General features: G+C 39.9%; 1 protein-coding gene across 1 annotated transcript; it reads left to right on the forward strand.

The window, feature by feature from the left end:
- Positions 1 to 304: 304 nt before the first annotated feature.
- On the forward strand, positions 305 to 21,435 carry Lrrd1 (leucine rich repeats and death domain containing 1). The gene is made up of 5 exons (XM_036182822.1): positions 305 to 2,275; positions 6,708 to 6,906; positions 17,673 to 17,834; positions 20,513 to 20,630; positions 21,196 to 21,435. The coding sequence occupies exons 1-5, from the start codon at positions 368 to 370 to the stop codon at positions 21,380 to 21,382; spliced, it is 2,574 nt and encodes an 857-aa protein (XP_036038715.1). The 5' UTR covers positions 305 to 367; the 3' UTR covers positions 21,383 to 21,435.
- Positions 21,436 to 22,487: the final 1,052 nt, after the last annotated feature.

Genomic DNA, 22,487 nt, shown 5'->3' on the forward strand with positions numbered 1-22,487 from the left:
TGGAGTCTGGGGGCAAAGCAATGAGTAGGAGGAGGGGCTTATGTGGGGAAGATCTGTGTGGCCACTGGAGATGGGAGCCAGGGTGGGGGGCTAGGAGGGGAAGTGTGTACGGGGGTGGGAGTTGGGGGTGGTGGAAGGTGTCCACAGCTGGTGGTCTGCAGAACATAGCTGGGGATAAAACTGGGAGACTGGATTTGGAGAGGCTGAGGGATAGGTGAAGACATGCAGTTAGCCTCGCATGTGTAATTTCAACATCTTTATTACGCCTATTTTAATATCGACATCTGTCTTGTAGGTTCATAGGAAAAAAGTACGTAAAAAAGTAGAGTTACGGTCTTGAATCGGTGGAGAGCTGCCAGTCAGTGCGATGTCTGAAGATGAGAATAACTTGGAGCCTGAAGGAGTCTCTAGATCCGCGTCACTGGAGGAGCCTGGATTTATTGAAGAAACATCAGAGTCCTTAGATGAAACTTTTCCGTACTTGGGAAGGAGAGAATCCAATCAGATTTATGAAGAAAATCCTTTAAAGGGCAGAGAACAGCTAACAGCTTCCTCTTCAAGCCTGCTTAGCAGCAATGAAGAGAAAAAGCAAACAGTTCCGTTATCTGATACCAGCATAGACATTGTCACCCCACCGTCCAAACCAGAGTCACCACAGGGCTCCGTGTCATTGGAGATGGAGGAAACAGAAGACTATGCACCAGTCAAATTCCCATCTGGGGACAGAGTCAGTCCACCAGCCTCTGAAGAAAGTGAGGAAGAATTGGACTCAGAGGAAGATAATTTTACAGTTAATCTTGAGGCCAAGGGTTTGCAAGAATTCCCCATGGACCTTTTAAGAGTCCAATATGTAAAATATCTATATTTAGATAAGAATCAAATAAAATCTTTCCAAGGGGCAGATCCAGGGGATCTGCTAGGACTTGAGATTCTGTCCCTGCAAGAAAATGGACTGCCATCAATTCCCTTGGAAATTCAGTTGCTTCACAATTTAAGGATACTAAATGCCAGTTACAACCAAATATCATACATACCTAAAGAACTATTACAACTTGGGAATATGAGACAACTCTTTCTAAATAGTAATTATATTGAGGATTTACCTTCTTCTGGCTTGGAAAATCTTGGAAATTTGGAAACGTTAAGTTTGGGTAAAAATAAGTTAACGCACATACCAGAGTCTCTGTCTAGTTTGAAAAACTTGCAAATTCTTAATCTGGAATATAACCAATTAACAATATTTTCTAAATCCCTATGCCTCCTTCCAAAATTAATTTCACTAAACCTTACTGGAAATATGATAGGCAGTTTGCCTAAAGAAGTTAGGGAGCTGAAAAACTTAGAACAGCTTTTAATGGATCATAATAAACTTACTTTTTTGTCTGTGGAAATTTTTCAGTTGCCCAAAATAAGAGAACTTCAGCTAGCTGACAATAAATTGGAAGCTATTTCACATAAAATTGAGAATTTCAGAGAACTCAGACTTCTTAACCTTGATAAAAACTTATTGACAAACATACCAAAGAAAATTTCCCACTGTGTAATGTTGGAATGTCTTAGTCTCAGTGATAATAACATAGAAGAGCTTCCTAGGAAAATCCGCAGGCTTAAAAATTTGAGACAACTCCACGTAAACAGAAATAAAATGATAAAAATGGCTGAAGAAATCTCACATCTCAGTAATATAGACAGCCTGGAGTTTTCAGGCAATCAAATCACACATGTTCCAATTGAAATAAAAAACTGCAGAAAAATAACCAGAGTTGAATTAAATTATAACAATATAATGTATTTCCCAGTGGGGTTGTGTGCATTACCGTCACTTGACTACTTGAGTTTTAATGGAAATTATATTTCAGAAATCCCTGTGGATATATCTTTCAGTAAGCAGCTGCTTCATTTAGAGTTGAATAGAAACAAACTCCCCATATTTTCAGAACACTTATGTTCTCTCACAAATCTTGAATACCTGGATCTTGGTAGAAACCAAATAAAGACAATTCCGCCCAGTATCTCTGCTATGGTATCACTCCATGTGCTCATTCTGGCTGGTAATAAGTTTGCAATTTTCCCAAAGGAACTGTGTGCTTTAAAAAACTTGCAAATACTTGATATTTCAGAAAATCAGTTACAGAAAATAACTTCAGAAATATCTAAGCTAAAAGGGATCCAGAAATTGAACTTATCAAGCAATCAGTTCATACAATTCCCTCTTGAAGTGTGCCAACTTCCAACCCTGGAGGAGCTGAATATAAGTCAGACAAGTGGGAAAAAGGTAAGAGTGCTCTTTTGGGTGTGGAGACTAGAGGAATCTCAATCTGAGGCACGTTGTACATGTGTCCTGGCTAGTTTTATGTTAACTTCACACATGCTAGAGTCAGCAGAGGAAGGAGACTCAACTGAGAAAATGTGTCCATAAGATCCAGCTGTAAGGCATTTTCTTAAGTAGTGATCTAAGGGGGAGCCCAGCCCATTGTGGGTGGTCCTGGTTTCTGTAAGAAAGCAGGCTGAGCAAGCCATGGGGAACAAGACAGTAAGCAGCACCCTCCAAGGTTCTGCATAGGCTTCTGCCTCCAGATTCCTGCCCTGTGTGAGTTCCTGCCCTCACTGCTTTGGAACTGTGAGTGAAGGAAATTCTTTCCTTCTCAAGTTGTTTTTGGTCATGGTGTTTCATCACAGCAATAGTCACCTGAACTAAGACTACATGCAAGTGCTTTTATGTATATTTTAAACAGGTGGAATGCTCTATGTTTGAAAACAGGGCTTAGAGACACACCTGTCTACACAAAAGCTTTACAGGACATTCCATTCAAATGCAATGTGAAACAGCAGGTGATTTTGTGGATTCCTTTCTATTTTGTCCACTGGGAGATTTTCAAAATTGTATGTATGTTGTCTATGTATGCATTCCTGTAGGTGTGTATATGGATGCATGTGGGTGTACATAGGTGCACTAAGAAGCCAAAGGTGTCCTCTTCAATTTTGTTGTTTTTTGTTTGCTTTGTTTTTGTTTTTTAGACAAGGTCTCAGTGTGAAGCCTTGGCAGCCCTGGAACTTGCTTCATAGATTAGGTTGGCCTTGAACTCAAGCAATCAACCTGTTTTGTTTCTTCTTTGATTGCTGGGATTAAATATTTGTGTCACCATACCCATTGTTCCCACCTCATTTTTTGAGACAGTCTCTCACTGAACCTGGACTTTATGGATTGACTAGATTAGTTGTTCAATAAATGTGTCTCCACCTCAACCCCTCTGCACTGGGGTTATATGCATGGTTCCAAATTTCCAGTGGGTGCTGGGGATTCAAACTCAGATCTTCATGCTTGCAGGCACTCTACTGACCAAATCATCTACTGAGCCCCTATTATAAGAAGTTTTAAAGTTTGTATATAATAGAAATACATTGTTGAGTTGGAAATGTGGTTTCATGGTAGAACCTGGCCAACTCATGCATGGCTCTGGGTTTGATCCCCACTACCAGCAATGCATTGCTGAAAATCTAGAAAATTGAGATGCTAGGAATTATTCCACAGGCATATCATAATAAAACTATTAGATATTGCTTTAGTGTACTTTTAGTCTCTTTTTCTTATATAGGTTTATAAGCAGTTATAAAAAGACTACAAATTCAATTTAAAATTTTATTCTACATAAGTATTTCTCCTTGGTAGAACTTAATAATGTTCCCAATAGCTTTTTATAATAAATACATGATTTATGTAATGAATCTTCTGTTAAACATTCAGAAATTTTCTTCATGATAATGATTTAATGAATTTCTTCTTAGATATATTTTTATATTTCAAGCTATTTTCTTTGGAAATTACTTATAAAAATCGACAGAGTAATTATTTGCTTATTTATTTATTCACTGAGGTGGTAGGGATCAGACCCACACCTGTCACATAGTAGGTGAGTTCTCTGCTACTAAATTATACCTCAAGCCTTGGAAATATTTTTTTACTTTTTAAAAAAAATTACTGCTGTAACCTTAGACCTCAATTAAACACAGCTATCATGTGACTATTTTTAATGCTGGATTATTATCCAAAGCAAAATCCCTTAAAATCTGTTACCTTTTTGCTAAAAAAGAATCTCTTTGCTCTATGGCTGGGGTTATAGCTCAGAACCAAAGTTGTGTGGCCTTTATAATGTCATACCTTCTATGCAGTACATTTTCAGCAAGTCTGCCAAGAGTAGTCATGTGCTGACCACACAGATGGGATGAAGAGGGGGCAAGTTGTAGTAAAGTTGCTCTTGAACTAAAATATACGTTTTGGTTCTTCAATGTAAGTACCAGCTAATTTGACTAGTTTACAGTAAGTACTTAGATTCTCTCTTGCTGTGCTGTGGGACTCCTCTCGACTATGTCCCTAACTGTAATTGGAATTTTCTTTGAGTCACCAACCAGCTTCCAAATAAAGGCACAGAGACTTATTAGTAATTATGCATGCTCAGCCTTAGCTCAGGCTTGTCCCACTACTTCTCATAACCTGCTTTAACATGTTTCTCTTCATCTACGTTTTGCCTCGGGGCTTTTTACCTTCCTTTCATTTGTATGTCCTACTTTCCTGCTGGCTGACCCCTGGTGTCTCCCTGGCATCTCTTTTCTTCCCTTTCTTCCCCTAGCCTAAATTCCTCTTCCCACTTATTCTCTTTGTCCACTAGCCCTGTCTACCCCTCCTCTCTCTAGCTATTGGCCATTCAGGTTTTTATTAGACTAATCGGGTGCTTTAGGCAGGCAAGATGAAACAGCAACACACTTTAACTTAGTTAAACAAATATTCTACAACATAAACCAGTGCAACACACCTTCACCTAGTTAAACGAATATTCCACAACATAAACCAATGCAACACATCTTTACCTAGTTAAACATTTCACAACATAAACCAATGTGACACATCTTTACATAGTTAAACACACATTCTATTCCACAACATCTAACTCTTTCCTTTTTATTAACTACTTATTTGACCTTGTCACACCTACTTGACACATGCGTGATCCCTAGCACTCTAGTTTCATAGTTGACAATTTCCCCTGGAATTTCCAATGTTACTTTTTCTGTCCTTGCCCATGTTCAACATGTATTTTATGCCCAGTTTACTCCAGCAACTTACTTCCCTGTGCTGACTTATTTTTATGTTTTACCAAGCCTTGTCAAAGTCATCAGACTTCATTCCAGGAGATGATTCTTTTTTTAAATACTTTATGTGTATGAGTGTTTTGCTTCAATGTATGTGTATGTTCAAACCTGCTTGGATTGCATGGAAACCAGAAGAAGATGTCAGATCCCTTGGAACTGGAATGAAAGCTGATTGTGAATTGCCATGTGGGCACTGAGGTTAAAACTTGAGTCCTTTCCAAGAGCAGCAAGCACTCTTAACTGCTGCATAATCTCTCCAGTCCCATAGGGGATGGCTCTTAATGTGTTCGATTGGATATGGTGGTACGTGATAGTAATTCCCACACTCACAAGGCTGAGGTAGAAGGAGAGCAAGCTAAACCTGGAATACAGAGTGATACTCTGTCCAAAAAAGGAAGGAATGAAGAACAGAAAGAGGAAAGAAGAAAAGGAGGGAGGGGGAAATTCAGGATTAAAGGAGTTGCTGAAGTCTTTAGATGGCGAAACATTTTTTAAAAGAATCCTTCTTCAGAAGGATATCCTATGTGGTTGAAAATATGACTTGGGTGGAATGGATGTAGAATAACTAAAGGATTAGCTTATTTAACAGTTGATCAACAAACAACCAACTAAAGAAGATGGGTTAGGTTAGTCACAGAGCTTCCAGAGCAAAGTGGGAGTTGCTCAGCAGGACTCTTCTTTCAACAGCAGCTCCATCATCTAGAGCTCTCACTTTCTCTGATAAACACTGAGAAAGTATTTAAAGAATATCTGGCCAGACATGGTGGCCATGTCTTTCATCCCAGCTCAGGGGGCCTGGAGGCAGAAGCAGGTGGATCTCTAGGAGTGTGAGGCTAACCTGTTCCAAGACAGCAAAGCCTACATAGACACTGTCTCAAAGAAAATTAAATGAAAATTCCAAGAAGAATATTTGTTTGAAGGAAATTCATTGACAGGCCTGCCCACCTATGCTGATCTTATTCGTGCTACATAAGCTTGGTCCTCAGTCTTGAGTAGTCTTGCACAGTCTCGCTTACTTACATATTTCTCTGAAGTTCTTATCATTCTCCATACTGGGTTCCTCTTCACTAGTCATGTTTATGCATGATGTTTATCTTGCTTTAACATGTGTCAATCCTCATTCTTGTGTGTTGTGTGTGTGTTCTTGTGATGTGTGTGTTGTGTGTATATATGTGTATTGTATACGTTGTGTGTGGTGTATGTGTGTGATATAGACACATGTGTAAGGGTGTGGATGTTTTGCTCTCTGTGCTGAGAATAAGATAAAGTGTGACAGCATTAGCCTTAGAGAGACAAGAAAGACCAGAGTGGGTGGTGGTAGACTGAGCTGGGGCATGGGAAGAAAGAGGTCTCTAAGCAACAGGGCTAATTAGGGAGCACCAATCAGACCAGGAGTTACTTAGTGGTACATGAAAGCTTGAGGATTTTTAGGATGTGAAGTCACAAAGAATCTGTGACAGGATGAAAGTATCTCCTTAGAAAAGGGTTTTCAGGGGGAAAATGTAATGATACAAATATTTATGGATTTATAAAAGCATGATTGTTAATTGTCCTTGCAGTTAACAAGACTTCCAGAAGATCTGTGTTCTATGACTCAACTCAAAGCACTCGACATATCGAACAATGCCATCCAAGAGATTCCAAGAAATATAGGGGAGCTGAGAAGTCTGGTTAGTCTGCGTGCATACAACAATCAAATAAGTACTCTTCCACCGTCCTTCCTGTCTTTAAAAGTTCTACAGCACCTAGACATCAGAGGTGTGTGTCAAGCACAGTAAGCAGTAAGTAGAATCTGTAAGTGGAACGTTGACATCTAAACTGCAGTTTTGCTGAGAATGGCAGATAGTGCATTAAGTTGGCATCAGAGGAAGAGGGCACACAATGGTTTCCCAGTTACAGGAAATGAGCACAAAGCTGAAGAACTGGTTTCTTGCCTTGAAAAGAGCCCTAGAGATGCAAACAGAAGGAAACAGGAGAAATGGGGGGGCAGCTTTAGGTAGGATGGGGGGACAGTAATACAAAGGGAGGCAGAAGCATAAGTAACGCTGAGGGTGTTTGAAGAAGACATAGGGGTCATATATTATGTGTACTTAAAATTACATGTAATATATGTGTATACATAGATACATAGTTTAGATGAAGTTATGCTATTTGGGGTGATAATGGTCCCCCCAAGAGCCATGGACTGTTTAATGAAAACTACAGTACCAGGTATGAGAAACAACTTTTCTAGCTATTTGTCAGGGGAGCCCAAGAGAATTTCAAAACCACCAATGTGGACTACCGCCATTGCCCTTAATTGTTTCCCAGAATTTGAAGTAAGACCATTGCTCGAGATACCACACACTTTGGACACAGGACTTGGAAGAGTTGAACTGGAAGGGACTGGGAAGCCTTCTCCCCAGGAACTAGCTCCTACAGTGTCAGAAAGTGTTATGCCAAGTTGTCAAGGGAGAGGAGGAACCACTAGTCCTACACAGCTGTAAAGCTTATGAAACACAGGAATGACTGGCCCAGCAAGATATCCACAAAGGTCAATAGTGGTGCTTTCACCTTTGGGGTAATCAACAGTTACCTCATTGGACTTAAGGCCCACTCAACATGAGGAGACTCATGCTTAGCACTGGACACCTCTCCAACTACCAGTGACTATCGGAGAGTAATGTCCAGTCTTGCTGGTTCCCTAAACCAATACCATTTGACTCTTTTCTAAATACTTATCCTTTCACTGCAGATAAATGTAGCTCTAACCGTGCTCAAAGCAGCTCCTTTCTGCAACAGATGGAGACTATTACAAAAGCCCACAACTGGTCAGAATTAGTGACGGTGGGGTGCCCAACCCCAGGTGATGCATCTGTAATGTAACACTTACACCCAAGGCTGGGGGAATGTGGAAGGGGAGGAGAAAGTCTCTGAGAGTCAGAAGCTCCGGATGTCTGCTGTTATAGTGTCTCCTAGGCATGACGGAAGCTGCACCCATGAACTCCTAACAATATGGCTGCTTGAAACTTATGGTTGTCCAGCATAACGACAACCTTAATTGACATTTCACCGTAGACGGGAAATTCCACATGGCCCCATCACTTCGTGAAAAGCTATAGGTTATGAGTGACTACAGAGAGGGGGGAACCTACATTCTCTGTGGACAAACTCCCACATAGGTTGTCCAACCCCAAATAGACACAGAACATATAAAAAAAAGCCAAATGGACTCAGTAGGTTACATAGACATCTATACCATGCTCACGCATGTACATACATGTAATAATAATTGAAGAGATCATGACTTTGGAAGAGAGGACATGGCAGGAGTTGGAAGTGGGAAAGGGGGAGGTGGGTGTGATGTAGATGTAGTACTTATGTATGAAGTTCTCAAAAAAATAAACTATTAGAAAAGAAAGAGAAAAAAAGGAAACAAAATACAAACAAAAATTCTCCAGAACCTTTTGCTCTATTGGAGACTAGAATTCCGTACTGGAATTACATTCCCTGGAGATGCTTGAGTTAGGACAACATCAAGACACAATGGCCAGGGGCATTGTACCTGCTCTTCAGGCTGGGGCATGTCTCTGTTGTTCCACACAGAATTAGAACATATTAAAAACCCACTCTGTCAACCAAGCTCCAAAGAGAAGCTGTGCTGGTGCAGATCAGTGGAAAGGCTGTATTTCAATACCGCCTCCCAAGTTCCAGTCCATTTCTAGAAGGGCTAAAGAGAGTTAACGTTACCACAGATGTACCAGTGGCAGGAAGCAGTATCTACCTGAGACTGGGGAAATAAATGAAAGCAGTGGTTCTCAATCTTCTTAATGCTGTGACCCTTTAATACAGTTGTGGTGACCCCAACCATACAATTATTTCTGTTGCTACTTCATGACAGCAATTTGCTACTGATGATAATGTAAATATCTGAGTTTTTCAATGGTTTGGTTATGACCCATAAGTTGAGAACCACTGCTTTAGAGTGTAATGATGGAGTGATCAAATTTTAAACACAGAGCCTAGTGTAGTGGTTTTTAACAGATGCTGTCATCTCTGCTCCCAAAAGACAGATTAGCAAATGAAAGAAAAGTAGATGGGCACATCAGACCCAGGGAAGACAATTCCTCAGGGACACAGCCCAGTGTTCTTCACAGTCTAGAGCCTTGGTACTGTCTTTCTTTACTTCCTGCCCTCCCCGATAGCCTATTGGTTGGTTTTGCTGGTAGCATTAGTCTACAGCAGCATTAATTCTGATGCTTAGCCCCTCCACCAGAGCAGTTATTAAATATTTGAATAGCATCACTGTCTATATTGTCCAAACAGAGTTCTGAAAGGATCCTCAAGCTATGTCTTTGTTTCTATTTATTTTTTCTCTCTTTTTTTAAAGTTTGGCATACAAAATAATGAGCTTTCTTATGGAATTTCATACATATATTCCTGTCTTAGTTAGGGTTTCTATTGCTGTGAAGAGACACCATGACCATGTGACACTTATAAAGGAAAATCATTTACTTGAGCTGGCTTACATTTTCAGAGATTTAGTCCATTATCGTCATGGTGGGACACGGTGGCATATAGGCAGACATGGTACAGGAGAAGTAGCTGAGTGTCCTTCATCTTGACTTGCTGGCAACAGGAAGTGGTCTGAGATATTGGGTGTGGCTTAAGCATATATGAAAGCTCAAAGTCCGAATCCACACTTCCTCCACCAAGGCCATAACTCCTAACAGTGCCACTCCCTTTGGGGGCCATTTCCTTTCAAACCAACACAATAGCATTATACTTTGGGGTTTTTTTTTGTCTTCCTTCTCCCCTCCTATAAGATCTTTTCCTGTTCCTCATGGTTCTCTGTTACTTTCATCACACACATACACACATGTATGTGCATATGCATACACATGTACACACACATGTATGTGCATATGCATACACATTTACACACACACACACACACACACACACACACACACACACACATTAAATCTAGAGCCATGGGGCTGGAGAGTTGGCTCTGCAGTTAGGAGCACTTGTTCTTGTAGAGCACCCAGGTTTGATTCCTAACACCCACATAGCAGCTTATAACTATAACTCCAGCATTAGGGGATTCAATGCCGTCTTCTTATCTCCATGGGAACCAGGCAAATACATGGTATATATACATACATGCAGTCAAAATACTCATACACATAAAATAATAAAGTAACTAAAAATTTAAACCTAGAGTCTGCATATGAGAAAGACTGCTTGCCCTTCTGACTCTGGCTTAATGTGACTGACAGAATTATCTCCACTGTTCATTTTTCTACAGATATCATAATTTCATCTGTCTTTTTATGGTTACATAAGATCTTTGTACCCCTGGTTTATCCATTCATCTATGGATTGACATCTCAGTGGGTTCCATTTCTTAACTTCTGTAAGTAGTGCAGCAGTAAACACTAACAGACCGTGATGTGTTAGCTGAGGTTCCTCATATGTGTCAGCACTATTCCTAGTAAAATGGATGGCTTTTCTTTGTTTTAGCTTTTTTAGGGACTCCCACCACCACTGATTTCCATGGTGGCTGTATACTGTATATTTCCACCAGCAGTGTATAATGGTCCCTCTTTCCTCACACCCATTTGTTGCCTGGAAAAAAATATGTTTACCAGAGTATGATATCCAGATGGAAAGAATGCATATTGCCAATCTGCAGCTCAACAGATTTTCAAAAACTGAACAAACCCATGTTTGAGAACATGGATAAGTTCAGATAAGTCCCACAAAACCACCCTGCATTCATCCATTAGTAAAATTGTAGGAAATCAAAGATAAAGAAAAAATCTTGAAAGTAGCCAGAGAAAAGTGATTCAAGAAATCAGAAAGTATTAAAAGACAATGAATAGAATAACAAGTAGTAAAATGTTTTATCTAAATCCAACTATCACATCTTTTTAGCAGATTGGAGATTGAGGCTAGGGCCTCATGCCAAGCAAGTGGCCTACCATGGAGCTACAGCCTCAGCCCTTAAACACAAGTGTGCTTGTAACTGAACATTAGTTGGTTAAACACTCTAACTAAAAGACAGAGATTATTGGAAGGGATGAGAAAGACGTAGCTATAAGAGGTGTGCTTCAAATATAAAGGCACAAGTATGTGTTGTCTACCAAGATGCACTTCAAATATGGCACCACCAATGTGTTCAAAATTAATTTATAGTGAAGATGCTCCAGGGAACAGTAAACATCTCCAGAAATAGCTGTAACACTTTGTATTCCTACAAGTAATCAATGAGAGTTCTGTTGCTCTACCTCAGCAGCATTTGCTGTTGGTGGTGATCTAGGTTTGACCATTCCAATAGGTGCATGGTGGTATTATTGTTGCTTTAATTGATGAATGAGGGGAAGTGTCTTTGTATACTTGTTTGCCATCTCTATGCCTTTTGGTAAGGCATCTGTTCTGAACTTTTATTTTAATTTCTCAGTTGTTTGGTTATTGTTAAATGTTCTTTGTATATTTTGAATATCAGTCCTTAATCACACACACACACACACACACACACACACACACACACACACACATAACTGTTGCAAATTTTGTGGTTCTATTTTTAGATGTAAGTAGATTTGTACTGTGAATAACTGAGTGACTTTCCTTTATTCATAATTCTTGAATTTCATCAGGCTTCTGGTGTCTATGGATTTTTCACCACTTTTAGCCATGTTGGTTACCCTTGGTTGTTTGTCTTCTTAAACTGGTGAGAAGCAGGACTCTGGTTTCACTGACTTCTGTTTCAGGGTCTTGCATGAGATTACAGTTTCTCTATAAACTGGAGCATCAGCCAAAGACTTGTGGCTCTGCTCCCAAGTTTGCTTACATGGCTGATAGAAGCAGCCTTTGGTTCTTTGCTGGGTAACCCTGATCATGACTCAAAAACTGGTTTTTCAAGAGGGAGTAATAGGCCAGAGTGAGAGACAGAGTGTGTTGACAGAGCAGTGTGGTTGTAAACTTAATTTGGATGTCAAATAATATTACATCTGCTCTGTTCTACTAACCTCACAAACCAGCCCTGGTTTAATGTAGAGAGAACATTGTGAGTTGAACAGAAGGAGGAGGGACTCACTGAGGACCAATAGGTAATCCCAAATCTATTCAAGCGACTGAATTTGGAGCTAAAACTTTTCCACACAAAACTGCAGCTACAGATGTTTTCACTGCTGGTTCCTATGACATATTTATAAAAGAAACATGTTGACTTCAGAATTATTTTAAAAGGGCCTTGTTTTCCTGGTGTCCTTCACCCCCTCTGGCTCTTTCAGTTCTTTCTCCTCCTCTTTTGTGGGGTTCCCTGAGCTCTGGGGGGAGGGACTTGATGGAGACCTCTCATTTGGAGCTGCACATTCCAAGGCACCTCTCTCTCTGTCTCTCTGTCTCTGTCTGTCTGTCTGTCTGTCTGTCTGTCTCTCTCTCTCTCTCTCTCTCTGTGTGTGTGTGTGTGTGTGTGTGTGTGTGTGTGTGTGTGTGTGTGTGTGATTTCTTGCTGTATGTTTCTGCATTTATTCCCATCTGGTTCAGGAGGAAGCTTTTCTATGTTGACTGATAAAGCAACTGGTCTATTAGTATAGCAGAATATCATGAAGAGCCATTTTATTGACACTTTCATTAAGATCAGTGGTATTTGGTTTTATCCTAAGCCTCTGGATTATCTCTGGCTCTTGATCATACCCAAGCAGTGTCAGGTATGGATTATGTCTTGTGGAATGGGCCTTAAGTCAAATCAGACATTGATTGGCTGCTTCTACAAGTTCTATGCCACCATTACCTTAGCATATCTTGCAGGCAGGACAGATTGTAGGTCAAAGGTTTTGTGGATGGATGGGTTGGTGTTTACGCTTCTCTTTCAGTAGCCTGCAGACTACCTTCCAGCACCAAAGACACTAGAACATAGGGCTGAAGGCTTCATGTAGGCACCAGCTGGACCTCTCCATGTTCAATGAGTTGTGTGGGTGTTGTCCTCAGCAATGGAACCCCACTATCAGTTTACAGAGAGCAATCCATTATCTTAGCAACAATCTGGTTGTTTGGGGACTTCTGCAGGGTCCCCTTGACCAACAACTTAATTGAATGCAACCCAGTCCTGGTACTAGTAGCTCTGTTTGGTGACAAGAGATGGCCAATTGGTGCTCCATCTCCCCCATTATTAGGAGTATACACACACACACACACACACACACACACACACACACACACAAATTACAGCTTTCAGCTTAGTATTTTTTTTTTCTTTTTTCTTTTTTTCTTTGGTGGTGGTGGTGGTGGTTGTGGGCAGCTTAGTATTTTTATGGGACTCTTGAGTGTGGGATCAAGTGAGTTTCTGATTCTTGTATTGTCTCCTGGGGCTCTTTTCCTGCTGTTGGGTTGCCTTGCCAAACTTTGATGTGATGGTTTTGTTTTATCGTATTATATTTTGTTTAGTTATTATCTCATAGAAGCCTGAGGGAGTGGATCTGGAGAGGAGAGGATGGCAGTGGGAAGGAACTGGGAGGAGTAGAGGGAGGAGAAGCCATATTCAGGATACATTGTATGAGAAAATAATCTATTTTCAGTAAAAGTAAAAAGGAATTACTTTTAATAAAATTGAGGCTAAAACACTCACCAGTTTATACAATGAGGCCATTGATATCTCCAATAGTATAATGAGACAAATACAACACTTTCAGAAACTTATGGGTTCATTTCTTGCATGGACATTGATATAAAATTCATTAACAAATTAAGTAAGTTAAATCCATCAATATATAAGATAACTATCACAATTTTGTGTGAAATGCACACTAGAAATGCAAGACTGGGTCAATATTAAAAAACTTCCCCCTCATAATTTACTATATCAATAAGCCAAGGAAAAGTAACATGAACGTCTCACCAGATACTAAAAGAAGCAAATACCATATGACAAAATAAATTAAATCCCATTCATGATTGAACAGTCAAACAAAAGAAAGGGGGAAAGCTCCAGCTAATGCAAGAAGATAAGAAATAAAAAAGGGGGGGGGGAACGTCAGGTGTCCTGGCACACAACTTTAATTCAAGGGCAGATGGAGCTGTAAGAGTTTGAGGGCAGCCTCTACATAGTAAGTTCCAAGATAGCCAAGAATATGTAGAGAGATCCTGTCTCAAAAAAGAGCATATGTACAGTTCAAAAGCAGGAGGGCAGAGCTGGTTCTGACACCAGAGACACTGACTGGTAGAAACCCCAACAGGTAACAACAGCAAGTGAGTTAGCAAGGTGGCCACTTAAAAAGTTGTTAACGCTAACACTATTAATGTACAAAAGTTCTGCATAGTATTTATAACTGATTAGAAGTGAATGTTAAGCACTCTTCTAAGGCATGGTGGTTCATGCCTGCAGTTCTAGTACACAGGAGGCCGAGGCAGAAAGTCTGCCTCAAGTTTGAGGCCAGCATTGGTCCCATACGCATAAACTCTAAAACAAACAAAAAAAAAGATAATGTGTTTAAGTACTATTCTAAATGGTACAAAACTCATAAGTATCTATTAAAGCATAGGAAAGATCTACAGCGAGCTATAATCATGGATACAATATTTAAATAGTATTAGACACTAGATATCTCAATATGGATGCTTTGTAAATGCTTTCTAAACTTGTGTGCAAATTCAACTGAATTCTAACACAAAAATCTTGGCAATACATTTTTAAAACCAAATAAAATAATAAAGTATTCTAAATGTATATAAACTGCCAAAGCAACTAGAATAACTGAAACAACAACTTTTAAAAGAACGGAGCAGTTAATTCATGGAACCCTATTTCAAGGCTTCTGCAAAGTTCCAGTAATGAAGAAAGCATGCTATCATCAAGACAATAAATGTGATTATTAGTGGGATGAAGTAGAGTCTAGATATAGATCCAAGCCCATATAGGCGATTGACTTTTAACAAATACACAGAAGTAATTCAATAGAGAATAATATTGTCAATAAATGATATAAGCTAGGTGTCCAAAAATCCAAAGGAAAACCAAATAAAAGCAATTTCAACAAAGCTTTCATCTGTACCATGCATCATAAAAAACTCAAATGAGTCACAAATCTAGCCATAAAGCTAAAAGTATAAAAACTTATAGATTAAAAAATAGAAAATATTGACAAAGATTTCTTAGCTACCATATTAACATTGCAACTGAGAACTGGGAATAAGGTGCTTGGCTGGGATGTGTAAGGCCGTGAAAATAGAAATCAATCTAAATAACTGACATTAGATTTCAGCAAAATGTGAAACCCTGGCTTCAGGAAGAGACATTTTTTAAAAAGAATAAATAGAAAAACCACATACTTTATAAAGTAAATGTTGTACACATAGAAAGTAACAATGCACTCCACATGCATGTGTGCACCCTGCCTCCCAATGGGAGGGAGGGAGGCAGGGAGGGAGGGAGGGAGGGAGGGAGAGAGAGAGAGAGAGAGAGAGAAAGAGGAATGAGATTTCAAAAAGAAATCAAGAGCTGAGAATACAATTTAATGGTACAGTACTTCCCTAATATAGGGAAGTCTCTGAGTTAATCCAACACTATAGAAAAAAAGTCAGCTCAACCAAAATTGGTACAAATGTTGAATGGATCCTTTATACAGAATTGCACAAACAAGCAACACATAAACAATGCTGGGTAGCGTTAATTTTAGAGAAAAGGAAGTTCACATATTCACTCTATAACACAATGTCACTAGCAGAAGAGCTAAAGCCTGGCAAACTATGAGCCATTGTAATGTGGGGAGGAGAAAACGAACCAGAGCCAAGCAGCAGTGGCGCACGCCTTTAATCCCAGCACTCGGGAGGCAGAGCCAGGCGAACTCTGTGAGTTTGGGGCCAGCCTGGTCTACAGTAGAGTGAGTTCCAGGACAGGCACCAAAAACTACACAGAGAAACCCTGTCTCAGAAAAACAAAACAAAACAAAAACAAAGAAAGAAATGTTGCGAAGCTGCAGCATTATCAGCAGGAATGCAAAAATGGCATAAGCATTTCGAAACACTGGTTGTTTCTTATAAAGTTAGGTTCACACTTACCATACGACCCATCAGTCAAACTTCAACTATATTTTTTCAGTTAAGTGCAAATGTATAGAAAGGCTGTATCCATAATCACTCAAACTGGAAACTTAAGAGCCTCCTTCATCCAGTGAATGAATAAATGACTGACATCTTTCCTGGAATACTTACTAACAAAAGGAATAAGGCTATTGAGGAGTAAGAACATTGGTGACTCTCAAGCCACAAGTGAGAAAAGTCAGGATTATGCATTGTGACTTGTATGTGCTACACGTCAACATTTTATATGAGTCGTTCTAGTTTTTATGATGTATTCCTCCCTTCTCTGCCCTTCTCTGTCTCCCTCCCTCCCTCTCTTGCTCCCTACCCTCCCTCTCAGAATGACTAGCCCTGGATACTGAGTTCTTTCCCCCGCCTCCCTTTTGTCCATGGTGTGAGGACGGAAGCCAGGGTCTCACAAGCACGAGACAGGTGCCCTCCTAACACCGCAAGAACTGCTGCAGCTCTTGGTTTCTTGATACCACTCTTCAGGAGAGTAACCGGCCTCCTTCTCCATGTGTAACTAACAGAAATCAAATACACAAATAAGAGAACGGCAGCATACTAATGTGAGACAACATTAGCCAACAGTAAAACCCCACAGACTCCAATGTTTCTGGGAATCCAAAATTATTTCAGCTAGGATGGCAGTCACTAAGAAAAAAAGTCACAACAAATTCTGGCAAGAATGTGGACAAAAGGGAAGCCATGGAAGTTGGCAGGGAGCTTTCTCAGAAAACTGAAACCTGATCTGTATGACCTAGATACCACACTGTGCTTACACAAAGACTCCAAGTCAATGCATCACAGACACACACACCTGCATATCAGTGTGTATTGAGCAGTGTTCACATGAGCACATTTATGGAACCACCTAGGTGTCCAACAACAGAGCAATGATAAAGTAAATATGAGATATAAAAATAAAGGGGTTTTCAGCCATGAAGTCACGTCATTTTCAGGAAAATGAACACAATAGGGGATCATATTAAGTGAATTAAGTCAGTCTCATGCAGACAAACAGTGTTTCCTCTCATGTGTGCTTCCTACATAAATACAAAAAGTCATGCATATATGAAAGAGGGGACACTGTAGAGGACAAAGGGGACAAAGGGGAGGGAGGGGCGAGAAAAGGGTTAGCACATACCATATACATTTGTATAAAACTCACTTTTTAAAAAATTTATTTTAAGAATGATAATACCTACTCTGCAAAGCCAGTTGTTGTACTGTAAGAAGATAGCCTTTGGCTTCATTTTGCCACCCTAGGAGACCAAGGACCCTTTGGTTTTTAATGTATCCTCCCTTTCTCTCCTAGCATGGACACTTTGGAACTGTCATCACTGTGAGTGTCCTTGGACACTTTTCCATGACAGTAGCCTTCTGCATGCAGTTTCTGCTTCTGCAGTTTAACTTTACAGAAAGGTGTAATTCCTTACCATTTTTTTCCTCACTAGGAAACAATCTGACAGCTCTGCCTAGTGCAATCTATAGTCTTCTGTCGTTGAAAGAGATCGATTTTGATGACAATCCTTTGTTGAGACCGCCGATGGAAATCTGTAAAGGAAAACAGCTGCATACTATCACACAGTATCTCCAAAGAGCAGATGAAAGAGACGGTGGGTGATGAGGAAGGACTATCTTCATCCATTTTCTGCTATCTGTACAGTAAGGGAGCTCGCTTTGGTTGGAGATGTTGAGCTAACAGTAACATTAACCTATTTAGCTCCCTTTTCTGAAGGCTAGCTGTTTGTGTTGATTATTCAATGCAATCATGGGGGGAATTGGAACATCTTCAGCTGTTCCTCAATTATTTTACCATCAACATATCTACATATATGCCAAGAGCATATACCAGGATAAGCTAACGACAAAGCTATAGTAAAATGTACAGTCCTTTGTAAGCCACATCATACACTGTGCACATGGCTGCCATCTAGAAGCTTTCCTAAGATTTGAGCGTCACTGATAGAGGAAACTTGAGAGAACATTAAGTCCCAGAGGCTGTCTCCTTTAACTCACTGCAGGCCGGCTCTACTAATTACTACACTCAAAGGTAATAGTTCTATAAGATAGGGGTTTTAGAGTTCCAAGTGTCTATGTGATATTTCTGTTGTGGATAGTACCTTAGAGAAAGGTGGTTGAGTTTCATGACTGAACCTCCACACTAAAGCTCTGTTTCTCCAGTTCTCAAAGAAGCACGACTCTTGCTGCTCTACTTTTGAGGGAGAAAGTGCAGTAGGCAATGACAACATCTCACAGACTGGAGGAGGAGAGCAATCTGGAAATTTACCTCATTTCTGTATGCTCAAGGAGCCTTTACCCTGCAGTTTTGATCCTCCATGAAGCTGGGAGAAGTAGCCTGGGAAACATATTTATTCCGAAGTTAACAAGGATCACAGAGTCCCTTCTGAGCATTTTATTAAGCAATTCTATTTTCTTTTTATCATTAGCGTGAAATCTAGTCTGAGGAATTAACAGTGTATGTACAATTTCTCAAAATGAAAAGGCCATAAGTGTATTTAAGATATGGAGCATGGGAGATCCTTAATTCTTGAAAAATCTCATAGTACTCTAGTTAACAAAGGTGACTTTAGATTACACTTTCTAGAAGCTCTGGCCAACAAAGACATATCTACATAGCATGATCTAGAAGATTTATTATTTTAAAAGGCAATAATGGGTTTGAAAAGATGGCTCCAAGGTTAAGAGCATATGCTGCTCTTGCAGAGGTCCTGAGTTCAGTCCCCAGCACCCATGTTGGTTAGTTCACAACTTCCTGAAATTCCAGCCCCAGAGAATCTGATTAATACCTTGGACCTCTGTGGGTACCTCTACTCACATGCACCTGCTCCCCCAAACATACTCATATATATATATCTTTGAGATAGGGTCTTTCTGTGTAGTCCTGGTTGTCCTGGAACTCACTATGTAGCAAGCCTCAAACTCACAGAGATTGCCTTCCTCTGCCTTCCCAAGTGTTGGAATTAAAGACATATGCTACTGTGCCTAGCCTTAAATACATTTAAAAAAATTAATATCTAACTAAATAATAAATTATCTTAACATGAATATGTATCTATATGTCATATTTACAATAGATGCTAGTTTATCAAGGTAGTTAATATAAAACAGCCAGGATTGAAGGAAGGAATCAAATTCATTTCAAATCCAGAAAAAAGGAAAGAATTTAAAGATCACTATCAAGTTGCTTGTAAGGTTCTTTTTTGTTTTCGTTATTTATTATATTTGTGTTTTAATTTTACACATCAGCCATGGGTTCCCTTGTCTTCCCCCTTCTGCCCCCACCTTTCCTCCCCATCCCCTCCCCTCTATTCCCATCTCCTCCAGGGCCAAGACTCCCCTGGGGATTCATTTAAATCTGGTCCATTAAGTACAGGCAGGTCCAGTCCCCTCCTTCCAGGCTGAGAAAAGTGTCCCTGTGTAACCCCAGGTTCCAAACAGCCAGCTCATGCACTAAGGACAGGTCCAGGTCTCACAGCCTGGATGCCTCCCCAACAGTTCAAGCTGTTCAATTCTCTCACTTATCCAGAGGGCCTAATCCAGCTGGGGGCTCCACAGCCTTTGGTTCATAATTCATGTGCTTCCATTCGTTTGGCTATTTGTCCCTGTGCTTTTCCAATCTTGGTCTCAACAATTCACGCTTACAGTCCCTCCCCTTTCTCGACAATTGGACACCTGGAGCTCCACCTGGCGCCTGGCTGAGGATCTCTGCATCCACTTCCATTAGTTATTGGATGAGAGTTCCAGCACGACTGTTAGGGTATTTGACCATCTGATCACCAGACCAGGTCAGATCAGGCTTTCTCTCAACCATTGCCAGCAGTCTACAGAGGATGTATCATTGTGGATTTAAGGGGACCTCTCCAGCACTCTGCCTATTCCTAGTCTCATGTGGTCTTCATTTATCATGGTCTGTTATTCCTTGTTCTCCCTTTCTGTTCTTGATCCAGCTGGGATCTCCTGCTCCCCTAAGCTTTCTTTCCCTCTTACCTTGCCCTTCATTACTCCCACTGTCGTCCAGGTTACTCATGTAGATCTCATCCTTTTCTCTGTCATTGGGTGATCCTTGTGTCTTTCCTAGGGTCCTGTTTTCTAGGCAGCCTCCCTGGAGTTGTGTAGCAGTCTAAGCAGCCATTTAAGCAGTTCAGCTCTACATTGTCATTTTCAATTTTATTTGACATTTATGTTTGATAAAAACACAGAAGAAAACTAAATATTAACTCAAAGTATCTTCTTTCAAAATAAATAATGTTTCTTCTATGTTCAAATGTAGAGAAAATCTTAGAGAAGATATTCAACATAGTTGCCAACAATATCAGTGAAATAAATTTTGAATTTTTGCAACAAAAACTAAACATGACGAGCTCAGAAAGTAGCAACTCTGTGAGGAAGTAAGTATGAATGGCATTTGGTACAAATGTATTTTCACACCTGCATTTATATGATCTTGATATTAGAGTTTTGAAATATTTGCATGAACATAAACTCTACTGTAGATGGTGGCCTGTGACATATTTGCCATCCTTGCTGGGAAACCACACCATGTAACGGAGAAGGAGGACTGTGTGAGATGAGCTGGCTTCCTGACCTTCAACGTGTCCTTTTCCTTCTCTTTGCTCCAGTTTCTTTTGTGGTCAAATGAATAGACAAACTTAGAAAGTTGTCATGAGGATTAAGTGAGACCAAGCCATAAGTATGCATTTTTTGCATTGGTTTATAGTAAATACCCACAGTGATTATTGTCTTAATAGTTGAATGTAAGTTGAAATGTAAGCTTTTTATAATGTTTGCTTCTATGTGTCAGGCTCATTGTAAATGGTCATTTATACTGTCTTCAGTTAAATTTGGTCTCACATAAATGTGGAAAATTAATTTGAAAACTTAGACAACCTTTAAGGAGCTTAAAGTAATGTTCATGGCTGGTAATTAAAATAATTGTTATTTAAATTTTCACAGCACTACGCCATTATTAAATGAAAGAATCTATCAAGCCTTTGTTAAGTGGAAAGCAGATCAGAACGTGTTACTCACAGCTACAGCCTTAAGAGACCGACTTGTTCGGGGACTAAATATGATTGGTGCCTACGACATAATGGATAAGATCACAGCTTTGAATCTTTATACAAGTGCCATCAAACTCTAGTCAGTGGATCCGAAGTAGAAGCTGAAAACTTACAATGCACTCATAGAATATGATACAAGGGAATTATTTGCATATCGTGTCTCTTTTTTGTTTCTAGTAATTATTTTTTTCACTTGTGTGTGTGAACATGTATGTGCTGCAGTTGGCCTGTGCAAGTCCAAGGGAAACTTCCAGGTGCCTATTTCCCCCTTCTATCATGTAGCTCCAGAGCCTGAAATCAAGTCCTCAGGCTTTGCCCACGTCATGTCTCTATTCAGTACTAAGAGATGCTGTGAGTCTGTGCCTCCAATTCTAGTTTTATCACAAAAATATTACAGACAAGGCTTGTATGTTTTTCTGTTGTTAGCAATGCTGTTGAATTTGAAAATAATTCTATTAAATATTTTAATATAGTACTATTATGAATCAAGTAAGAGGTTGTCAGTGATTTCCATTGGGTTGAGAAAGAAGAAAAGTTTCTGCTTTATAATGAAAATGGCATACTATGTCTGTTTCCCCCTCATTTAGGAATTAGGTGTCTTCATTATCCAACAAACAGAGCCAGGGCCAGTATTCCTTTAGCTGCATGCCCTTATGGGAATGATGGCATGAGCATCTTCTCTCTTCCTGTCCCCCTTTCTTCTACTACTGTAAACTCATTCATGAGGTATCTATTACACATATTTTATGTGCAGCTGCCCTTGTGTGTAACCTGTTTTTCTCTTCCTTGGAGCCATCAATATTAAGGTCTGATTGGTTGTGGTAAGTCATTAGATTCAAGCCAGGTCAGTGAGTTTCCCTTGGACTTTTCTGGAGAACTTCCCAGGAAGAGGATTCCTTTTTGTTGGGGGATTATGCATCTGGGAGCTTGTGGTCATCTGTTTAGTGTTGCATAGAGAAAGACAGAACCCTTGTTATATTGCTCAGGCCTCAAATCTCACCATAGCTGAAGCTCCCTGTGCTTCTGAACATTCCACTTTCACTCATTCAAGTCAGCGCGACTCCCATGGGCTTCTACAACTTTTAGTGAAAAGAGACCAATTTAAGTAGTTAATGATATTGTAGACACAATGCAGTTAAAATTCTAGATGAGAACTAATCATAGGAACAAATTTATCTTCTGGGT

The sequence above is a fragment of the Onychomys torridus genome, chromosome 3, assembly GCF_903995425.1.
Source record: "Onychomys torridus chromosome 3, mOncTor1.1, whole genome shotgun sequence".
NCBI classification, from domain to species: Eukaryota; Metazoa; Chordata; class Mammalia; order Rodentia; family Cricetidae; genus Onychomys; species Onychomys torridus.

Excerpts from the sequence above, each read along its gene's own strand:
- Lrrd1 (XM_036182822.1), top strand. The coding sequence starts at position 368 with ATGTCTGAAGATGAGAATAACTTGGAGCCTGAAGGAGTCTCTAGATCC. Across the intron at positions 2,276-6,707 it reads GTCAGACAAGTGGGAAAAAG|TTAACAAGACTTCCAGAAGA; the intron begins GTAAGAGTGCTC and ends TTGTCCTTGCAG. Across the intron at positions 6,907-17,672 it reads ACAGCACCTAGACATCAGAG|GAAACAATCTGACAGCTCTG; the intron begins GTGTGTGTCAAG and ends TTTCCTCACTAG.